The sequence below is a fragment of the Homalodisca vitripennis genome, chromosome 2 (genome assembly GCF_021130785.1).
Source record: "Homalodisca vitripennis isolate AUS2020 chromosome 2, UT_GWSS_2.1, whole genome shotgun sequence".
In the NCBI taxonomy this organism is placed as follows: Eukaryota; Metazoa; Arthropoda; class Insecta; order Hemiptera; family Cicadellidae; genus Homalodisca; species Homalodisca vitripennis.
Window position 1 is genome coordinate 54,319,833 of NC_060208.1, and position 11,517 is coordinate 54,331,349.

General features: G+C 34.9%; 1 protein-coding gene across 1 annotated transcript; it reads left to right on the top strand.

The window, feature by feature from the left end:
• The first annotated feature begins 5,768 nt into the window (after positions 1 to 5,768).
• Positions 5,769 to 11,418, top strand: LOC124353960. The gene is made up of 6 exons (XM_046804048.1): positions 5,769 to 5,881; positions 6,790 to 6,837; positions 7,534 to 7,764; positions 7,951 to 8,415; positions 8,554 to 11,116; positions 11,307 to 11,418. The coding sequence occupies exons 1-5, from the start codon at positions 5,834 to 5,836 to the stop codon at positions 11,113 to 11,115; spliced, it is 3,354 nt and encodes a 1,117-aa protein (XP_046660004.1). The 5' UTR covers positions 5,769 to 5,833; the 3' UTR covers position 11,116; positions 11,307 to 11,418.
• The last annotated feature ends 99 nt before the right edge of the window (positions 11,419 to 11,517 follow it).

An 11,517-nucleotide genomic window follows, 5' to 3' on the forward strand; every position in this document is an offset into this window, starting at 1 on the left:
AAAAACGATTGTTAATATTATTACAAGCATTATTATTACGGACATCTTTTGTTTTTTTTATCTAGTTTAATAAAGAACGGAGTTGTGAATTCTGTTGAAATTTGAACGGCCGCCGTATTGAAACGAAATGGCATGCCAAGCTGACCAAGAACTTAGCCGAGATATGTATGATATACATTTCTGTACCAAGTACACAAAATCTGCCTGAAATGTTTAGAATCGTTCAGATTTAAATTATAGAAACGACAACAAGAAAAGCAAATTTTGTCCACGATTCGTTGTTACTAGCTAGTTCCATTAATGTCATTCATTAATGTCAGATTCAGAATTAAAACAATACTATGCACTCACACCAAAGTGCATATCCACTAACTCTGTGCAATTTCATGGACATACATCTCATGGTGGCTTCTAATGATTGACAGCTGTTTCAACAAGCATTCTCTAGCTGTCTGTCATTATTACTGACTCGTTACCTGAACACTGCATCCTAATATTAATAATTCATTGGCCCAGTTACTTTCCGAAAGCTTGAGGTGTCTTTTAAATTCTCCTCTCATAAAGAAATGATACAGGAGACAATATTTTGATAATCAAAAGACACAAATCGGTTATTTGTGGTGAAAATATCCATCCATAAAAAAGCATCGAAATGAATGAAACTAATTTTGACAACCCCTGAGATTAGTGATGGCCACTGGAAGATATTGCAATTCCCTTATCCATTTCAAAATAATTTTATTTTAAGTTTTTGAGGCTTTGAATTTGGAAGATGAAATAATTATATTTATAAAAGACTAATTGAAATACCTCAAATTTCTATACAACATTCCATAATATTTGATTGAATAGCTCTAACAATTTCAGTAACACTTCGAGTATTTTAGGCCAGTGTGGAGGAATCTTATAGTATATGGACCCCTTTGATAAGTTTGAATCGAAAGTATAGGCATGTGATGCATAATATATTAGCTTTTATGGTCAAGAGTTCAAAAGTTAAACAAATTTGCGACTGGCTCCTATTTCAGGTTTTGCGCGTTTATGAGAACTTTTGCTTTGAATGAATAACCTAATATGCAGTATTAGAGTTTGCCTAGTTTTCAAGATATATACATACCCTGTACATACGTGTGAGAGGTCTACTTCAGTCAACAAATGTCTAGTTCCGGGACATGTAATCTACTTCTTGTATAATATTTCCTTCACCACAGTAGCGATATTGTTGCTCCGATTAATAAAATATACATATGCACAAAAGTATAATTCTTCCTTGTAATATCATCACAATTTCATCGTAATTTCATCATAAATTTATTCATGTCAAAATAGAATGATCATAATTCATTAATATGATAAGAATTTCTTAGTTTGTTGGTGAAATTGTATTTTCCAAGGTCATCGGAAAGAGAAAAACAAACATATAGGTCTATGCTATGGGTGGTGTTGATCATAATAAAGATCTTCGTCTGTTGAGAGCACAAGGCACATGTGTGTAAAATACAGTTTTTTATTCCATCGTGACAAAAATATAGTTCTTCTATGGCTTACAACCCTTTTTGATCCCCTATAGGTGGTTGATCTTCATGACAAATGCTTACTTTGTCTGCATAGAGAAAAGTAAAATTTTACGTTTCTTGCTCATCGGGAAGTAAAAAATTTAGTTTTGTTTGATTTCCATGAGAAACATGTTGTTTTTCTACTTAGAACAAGAACATACTTGTTCTAAATTTAAACTTTCTGATTCATTTGAAAGTTGGAAAATTGGTGATGAGTGAGGGCTTAGCCATTTATATTTAGAGGCAATACTTTAATTTTAAAAACTTCTGAAGGAAGATTTTCTGATTTTTTCCTATTTTGTCTAGTCCGTTTACTTAAAAATGGTAATAAGGGTCTAGATATAATACCTAATTTACACTATATAAGAAAACAACCTGGTTTTTGTTGAAATCGATAGTGGAATGTTTTATCAGTTGGAAGATTTATCAAAGGCTACGCTAATTTTGGGAGAGGTGGAAATGGGATGGTACCAAAAGCGTTGACAATATGAAAGAATAATCTTTTCCTAAGATTATATTTTACCTAACGTATAACACTCCCACTCCGACCGTTAGACACATAAACAATATTTCAATAGTTTCTGACAATTGTTTTATCTGTTTCAAGCTAAGTAAAATATGATCTGAAAAAAAAAAAAAAATACTATTTTTATATTTTGAACTCTTTTAATACCCTCGCATTTCGACCTCCTCCAAAACTAGATGACTGAAAGCAAATTTTTTTCTTAGGGAAAATTTCTCTCTCAAGATTGTCTCTTTCTAAAGAAACCATCTTGTGTGCTTATTCAGTGTAAATTGGTTCTCCGCCTCTTGACTGTAAGGACTGATGAGCTTAGACAGCTTTCTAAACTGTTTGATACTTGTTTATTATCAAATTTAATTTCTTATATTACGTGTCCGTGTCTTAATTTCATACACTTTTCTCATACACTTAGTTTATGAGGTGGTGTAACGGGTGTTTGGCAGAGTTAATCTCTTTTGTCGTGATCGGTTTAAATATTTAGTCACAGCTCTTTAAAATACCCTTCCTAAAGGCTAGAAAAATCAAAATAGTGATGCAAATACCAACGGCAATATTGTAAAAAAAGTATATGAAAAATAAAAAATAAAAGAATATTGGTGGCAGTATAGGTATGCATGTATGTTTAGTCTAATTAAGACCTGTTTCCAAAGTTTCAATAAAATATTGTATTACCTTTCAAAATTGCTGCTGGTCAAGATTTTTATACTGCAATGAACAACTGATTGTTGTAACTAAGGGATGAAGTTACCTGCTCAATGTTGACAATTTGTACACTCATTTTGAATTTTTTAGACGTAGTAAATGTTGTTTTGCCAAATTAATCTTTAATTACGTTTTATAGATTTATTTATTTTAACCAAATACCAGTTATGACAAGTATTTACTGTTAATAACACTATTAGACATTCAATAACTAGTAATAGGTTAACTATTAAATGTAATTATTAATTGAAAATTTGTAATTGTAATGTAATTGAAAATGAACGTGTAAGTTAATTGATTTTCTTTAGTAAATCAACTCATTTAAAGGGGAAAGAACGTACAATAACATTTTGTAAACTAACTATTGTTTGCTTAATAACAATTACATAAACAAAAATTTAAGATAAATTCGGCTATACAACATTTAATGCATCCAAGAAAGTTTTATGACAAAAATGACAACAAAGAGTATGTCATCTCAGCTGTAAGTTACAAGTGGATCATTAATCGGCAGTTAAACAGCATTCATTAATAATTCGATTAGTGCACTTTAAATGGGGGATGGCGATCAGTAAATCGTTTAATAACCCATTATTATGTGTCGTACCGGACGGTTTAAAACATTCGGAACTGCTCACGTTATGCAGCTCTATTCTACGTGCACCCTCACACCTTTTCAGTTTTCACAACCAAATTTTTAAAATTTTACAAACAAAACATCTGAAGTAATAATGCTCTCCATAGTATTATACAAGATTAGAGTTTGTATTCACTGTGATCAAAATTATACCAATCTTGAACAGATTTAGTGTAAACAAATATTTTTATGTATTTTATAATAGATGTTTCCAGGTTTTGTAAATGGCTTGTAAATTCCAAAATCCTTTTATGTTTTTTTGTGCATTGTGTAATAGCTAATATATATACTACCCGTCTCGAAATTTTGAACGGCCACGCTTTGAAATCTTAAAAGGTATTGAAAAATATGTTTTTGTTTCAAATTGTCTAAAATTTCTATAAAACGAATCTTTAAATATGTTACGTGACAGCTGAAATAAGTATTACAACCGGCTTTATTTCGTAATATTTTGTTAAATTTGGCTGGTTAACGAACTTATTAAAAGCATTTGAAAGTATTTCCAAACTAAGTTTGGTCTAGTCTGTTTAAAATTCAGGTATTCAGGTAGTTCACAGGACCATGTTGTATCGCACATCCTCCGTCCGCCCATGGCAGACAAACGCGTTCAGAAGGGGAGAGAGTTTAAGAATTTAGAGCCTTAACCTGGGAGGAAATATAACAAAATTTTGGAGTAATTCTTTCACGACAGCGATTGTAATAGCCAATAACAAATCTACCTCATTTAAAAGCTTTAAAAACTTAAAACGATTCAAAGGGTTGTTACCCAACTACACAGCATGCCTAAGCTTATGAACAATCTATAAACAGTTTACTATAGGTTTTAGATTATAAATATTTTATACTTATATATATATATATATATATATATATATATATATATATATATATATAAATATTTTATACTTATGTATGTATATATACATACATAAGTATATATATATATATATATATATATATATATATATATATATATATATATATACATATACATTTTTTGTGATTCAATGTTTATTGAAATTATATATATATATATACTTCAAGAACTTCTTTTTTTGCATTCAATACACAGGTTGCATGGCTCGCATAAAGTGTTTTAAATTCAGTTTAATTTAATTCGGCATCATTATTCTTGTCACAGTGTTTATTCCGCAGTTTTCTCCTCGTAGGGTTTTGTAATCGCATATTGATTATGTCCTATTCTAATCATATGATAAATACGATAGTGAGTTTGTTGTTGGTTCCGCTATGACGCGTAAACTATGCAACCGATTGTATATGGCCACTCTCATCACCCCTGGTTAGGTTATAGGCCTATTCTTATTTCTAAAATTCCTTAGACTCCGCCCCACTGGTTTCTATAGTATAGTAGGTGAAAATCCCATCTTGGCCTCTAAAGATGCATTACAACAAACAATTAATGTTATTAATTGAAATAGCCTGTTAAATAATCATCTGTTCTGTGCAAACATTGTTTTATCACAGCATAACCATATGTTTAATTAATTTAACCCCTGTTTTTAAATTTGTTTAAATTTATAGTGTGAAATCATAGTGTAAAATGGAACGTTTTAGTAAAAATCTATTTTTAACCACACATTTTAGTAAATATTAAGTATGCAGTGCTTGGCCAGTACTGTGATGCAGATATAAAAGAAAAACCACTATCTAACTTTTAATATAAATTTAAATACTGCTATAAAACCCAACTTAGTTGTGTTTTGACAGAAGTTGGCTTCTCAGACCCAACTATCAGACACATATATAGATATATATGTATGTATTTGTATATGTATACATTATTTCTTGATCGGGAAACAAGGGTAAATCAACAAAGGAACAAAAATAGTGAGACCGGAGTAAATTTAAATGACCATAAATATACACCTGATCGTGGCAACAAGGCAAATTAACCATTGGCGTCGGAAATATAATTCACTCTAACCCGAAGTGCTCATACACGTGTAAAGCCTACGAAACTGCGTGCGAAGCCGTGGGTAACTGCTAGTACTTTTAGTAAACCATCTTATATCAACATGATTTATGGATTAGAGATAATATAATATTTTTTACTTTATCCACCAAAAAAATACGTTACATTTTCTAATACAGTTTTAAAAAAGTATTTTCTTTTTAAATAATATACTTTGGTGGTTTATCTGAAACTTAATGAAAAAAAAAAAAAACAAATTCGATTCCGGCGCGAAAAGTTTAGAAGGGATCTTAACCTTGAGATTTGCGCACATGGAAAGAACATCAATCGCAATTATCGCAATCAGACGCCTAGACGTGTCAGGTGATTGGGAAGCAAGACGCTATTAATGTTATTTGACACAATTATCCAACCTCAATCAACTAGCAGTTGGTTGTCTGTATATAAACCCTGAGGTGGAAAGACAGGTCACTCATTCCAGGATGAGGACTCCCACATTGCTTCTAGCTGCGGCTGTTGCTGTGCTCGCGGTGAGTTCATTTTGTAATAATACCTTACTAAAAATTTTAATTTTTAAATTTGTTAAAGTATGAAAATTCATTATGAGGTATTCAAACCTCAACTATCACTTAAGTTTTATTTTAGCCAAACTATTGATACAAATGGTAACATGAGTTACTAAAGCCAATTCCATATGTAATTATATATTTACGACTTGTAAAAGACGTATTTATTAAATTTTAACTTATAAAATGAGCGTTTGTTTATATACGAAATGAAATACGAGATTTATGTTTGAATCAAAGATGTACCGATTCTTTTAAAATTCTTGTTGGATATTTTTCCTAAAACATTGAACGTATAGTTATTATGATCCAGTATTAATTTGTTATTTTTTAAATACTAAAGTTCTAGAATAATAAGAAATGCAATGCAGCTATAACTTAACGTAGCCTCTAAATCAGGACTGAGATCTGAACACGTATACTGGCAACCAGAATGTAGTGCAACGGGATACAAAAACGTAGCCAGCGAGGGGGTTCAAGGGGTCCGGTCCCTCCAAATTTTCAATTACTGTTTTAGTAAACGATTATATTATTATTGAAATAATTCAGCATTGCTGATATATACTGCTGAAAGATCGTTCTCAACAAAGAAACGATTCAAGAACTTTTTAAGGAACAAAATGGGGTCTTACTCTCTGTCCACTACGGGAAAATATCAGTTGTCTGGACCCCCCTAAAATTATTTCCTGGTTACGTTCTTGACAGGATAATTTATAGTATTGTTAACGTAGCTGAGAGCGGCACTGAATCTTTATACATTAAATTGCAATACTGGATACAGCAGAGCATGCAATCAGATAAGTTTTAATATATTGGTTCAAACTCAGCATATATAATTTGAAACCGTGTAATACATTATTAAACTGTCCCAGGTTCTCCCGTCGAGCACATCACACCCTGTTGGCTGTGGATGCCCGAAGGTAAGTCATACTCAATTATTATAAAGTGTCAAATTATTAATTCATAATTTATAATGACAGTACATATTAAAATTGCAATTAATTTGTCATGATTTCCATCAAAACAATAATAACTTGTAACCACCTTGTAATAATTTACTAATATCAGCTCAAATACTAGTAACTATTAATGTAGTTACGTACTCGTTCAGTAGTGGCACCGAAGTTTTCTGTGACCATTTAAGTTCCACGAATGCTTAATTTAGGTTAAAGTAGTGCAGATCCTACGAGAAAACATTTCGATCAACACATAATACAAAGAAATTAAAACTTTTAAAGTCTATATAAGCTATTGTTTAATTAAAGACAACCCTATTAGTTTGCTAGAGTCCTATGTTGTAGGAAAAACAATAAGATTGTTCCGTTCAACGACTATAAATGCTATACAATAGTTTTGCTTGGTATAGTTTCTTATATTACTTTTTTACTCATTATTCTATTAGTTACTGTTCGTATAACTTTCGCTGCAATCATACGTGCTGTAACCCTAACGGCATAAAAGATAGTTGTCCTAAAAACTAGATGAAGTATTTTAATCTCATACTGTAAATCCTCATTGGATACTATCCTTTGATACCTTGTCAAACGGAATTAGAGAGATGAAAACTTCTAAGACCCAGTTTATGAACATTGATAGGATGTGTTGTTTCCGAACAGTTCCAACCACCGAAAGGTGCTTACGTGAAGGCTTCCAAGTCCTCCTCGTCCTCGTCGTCTGTGGCCAAGTCTGCTAGCGGAGATGAACAAGAGATCAAGGCCAACTCCCTCACTGGAGAGTACAGTAAGCGTGCCAGTAGCTCCGCCAGCAACTCCTTGGCCAGAAGCGCAGAGAGTAACGCTGAGTCTTATGAGGCCTACACTCCGGGCTACGTGTGCGGCGTAGGTCTGGTAAGTCTTTCTGTGTGTTCTCGGTTCTTGGTCTTTTTGATTTAGATCATTACTCAGTAATTTGTGAGGTGGTATCAAAGTATAATCGTATATTGTTGAAATACTAACGTAATATTAAACTTCTTACAGTATTTTATAAGTTGATTACTAACGCTACGAATTCTTGTACGAAATCTATTTTTCCAGCTTGCCAGAAACAGCGGCGAAAGCGATTATGACTATTACCTGAGAGTCTTCCGAGTAGACGTTGCTAATGCAGAGAGCCTCAGTGCCTTCTACGCCGCCGTCTTCAAGCAGTACAAGGGGGAGAGCAATGTCGATTACATCAACAGAGTAAACTTCATCTTTACCAAGGTCTACCCCAAGTTGGACTGCCGGTTCAACCAGGCTTACCTCAAGTTCTTGCAGAAGTACTACCTGATCGCTTACGCCAAGTTGGACGGAGAGACCGACGACGCCTGGTTTACTCGAGTTCTGACCAGGTCTACTTTGAACGAGGCGGAGTATCTAGTTAAGGTTGCCATTCTGAAGAAATACATCACCTTCGTTGACTGGAGCAAAGTGGATATCGATTGCAAGTACAAGACCGGCTTCATCCTAATTTCCTCCAAGGGTTCTTCAGCGAGATCTTTGGAAGAGAGTTCTTCCTCCGTAAGTTGTACTTGTTATGTGAATATATGTTAACTACATAGTTATAAAACACAAATTGTTGCTTATGAAGTAATAGTTTTGGACAAACATGTGCATAATTAATAACGAAATAATAATAAATGTTTACTGTACTTTTAGGTAGTTTTGACTGAAGAAGAAGTTAGAAAGACTTTTGCCAAGATCGAGAGTGAGGATATCACAACTTACTACAAGAGGATTGTCACCAAATTGTCTGTGACCGAATCTACCGAGGAATATGTCAGGACTCTCACCTTGGTCCGTAAATGCTACCCCACTCTTTCTCTCTGGTACGATGTCAGATATATTGACCTCGTAAGGAACTACTACAGCTCCCTGTACGCCAGGCTGACCGATGAGACCGATGAGAAATACTTCCTTCGCATCGTAACAAAGGAACCTTTCGAGACTGAAGATCAGTTTACTCAGAGGATCGAATTGGTGCACAGACTATACCCTAATCTGGTTCTCTGGTCTGATCCCAAATACTACAGTACAATTACTCAGAAATTCTACCTGACATATTACAAAAAGACATCATCCGAAGACGAGACCACCTACTTCAAGAGAGTAATCACCAGATGTGTTGGCGAGAGCGATATTGTATACATCAACAGACTGAACCTCATCAGACAAACATTCAGCGGATTGGATTTGTGGTACAGCAAGGAATTCTTGGATATCTCCAAACAATATTATATTACAAAATACACCAAGATTTCTTCAGAAACCGAAGAGTCATTCTTTAAACGCATCGTAGCTAAGGAAGTTGGAGAATCTGAAGAACAGAGTATCAAGAGGATCTCATTGGTACGAGAATTGTTCCCTAATTTGGTTCTTTGGACTGATGAGAAGTACTACGATCTCACAAAGAACCTGTATCTGACCATCTATAAGAAGTCATCATCTGAAGACGAGATCACCTACTTCAAGAGGATCATCGCTAGGATTCCCAAAGAATCTGATGAATGTTATATCAGCAGGTTGAATCTTGTGAAACGAACATACAGCAGCTTGAACTTGTGGTACAGCAGTGAATTCTTGAGCATAACTAAGCAATACTATATTACCAGATACACCAAGACATCTTCTGAAGACGAGGTATCTTTCTACAAACGAGTTACGATCAAGGAGGTTGGAGAAACTCCTGAACTATGGGCACAGAGAGTTGAACTCATTCACCAGATCTATCCCAACTGGGCTCTATGGTATGATACTAAGTACTACGAACTGACCAAGAATGTTTATCTGACTTTCTACAAGAAATCATCAGCTGAGGATGAGCTCTCATACTACAAGAGACTGACAAAGAAGTTTGCCTCAGAAACAGAAGAGGTTTACATCAGCAGGCTCACGTTGATCAAGCAGACGTACAGCACCTTGGATCTATGGTATAACACTCAGTATTTGGATGTTGTGAAGAGCTACTATGTGGCTAGATACACAAAGACATCTTCCGAAACTGAGGAATCTCTGTTCAAACGAGTGTGTGTCAGGGAAGATGGAGAAACTGTCGAAAAATGGGCACAGAGAGTCGAAATTATCCACCAGCTCAACCCTAACTGGGCTTTGTGGTATGATGTTAAATATTACACATTGACCAAGGACATCTACTTGAACTTCTACAAGAAATCAACATCTGAAGACGAAATCACCTACTTCAAGAGAATTACTGCAAAGACTGTATCAGAGAGTGATGTAGTCTACATCAACAGGCTCGACCTCATCAGAAGAACTTACTCCGGACTGAACTTGTGGTACAGCAAACAATACTTGGACGTAACCAAGAGCTATTACATTGCAAAATACACTAGGGGATCATCTGAAACCGAAGAATCTCTATTCAAACGAATTGTGGTTAAGGAATCCTGCGAGACTGTGGAACAATATGCCGAAAGAGTCGAAATTGTCCGTCAACTTTATCCTAACTTGGTTTTGTGGTCTGATGTTAAGTATTACGATTTGGTCAAGAGCGTCTACCAGATCGTATACAAGAAGTCAACATCTGAAGACGAGATTACTTACTTCAAGAGGATCACGACCCGAACTCTCCAAGAAACCGACGCCGTCTATCTCGGCAGGTTGACTCTTATCGAAAACACCTTCAGCAGCCTCTCGTTGTGGTCTAGCGTAGAGAACCTGAGCATCATCAAGTCCTTCTACTCCCTGAAGTATGCTAAGCTGGCTGGAGAATCTAATGAAGCCTACTTCGCTCGTCTGGTGGCCAAGGAGAGTTGTGACATCTCAGATGAAGTGTACGTCAAGAGACTGTATATAGTACAGCTCCTGACTTCATCCAGCTCCCTCTGGTATGATGTTCAGTTCTACGAAAAGTACACCAAGACCTTCTACTCTCTGTACTACGCCAAGCTGGAGAGCGAGAGCTGCGATGGATGGCTGACTCGAGCCATCACTCTGCTACCAGGAGAGACCAACGAGAATGCCATCAAGAGAGTTACCCTGATCAAGCGGGCTTCAGGAAATTGCGGCTGCTGGACTGTCGATACCCTCAGTAAGGTTGCAGCCTCTAAGGCGTTCTCTGCTGAATACATCTCTTTGATAAGGAGCTCCTTCTTCGGCGTTTCCTACACCAAGACTTCCTCCTCTTCTTCATCATCCACCAAGTCTGCCACATCCGAGGCGAACGAAGATGTTGTAGTCGTTAAACGAGGAGGATGCTAGGGTAAGCAACTAACAAATTTTCTTAATACTTTTAAGGGATTTTTCATTGAATACTTTGAGAAAATGTGGGTATACCACAAGAGACACTTTTAAATTCATCATGAAAGTAACATTAGTGAAATTCATTGTACTATTGAGTATTTTTTTTATTTGCATATATTATATTTTCACTAAGGTTTTGTATTTCCCAGGTATTTCTGCAAACATCTCTGCCCGGCCCCACTAAGCAGTGACTGCACATCCATGCTGGAAAATCAATTATTACGTTAATATTATTAATATATAAAGGAGTCTATCATTCTATTTGCTGTTTTAACTTTTCCTTCCACAACTTCCTATAAAATTAAGTTTCTTAGTATTATAAAGATTATTTTTGATATGATTATGTTTGCGCTTTCATTT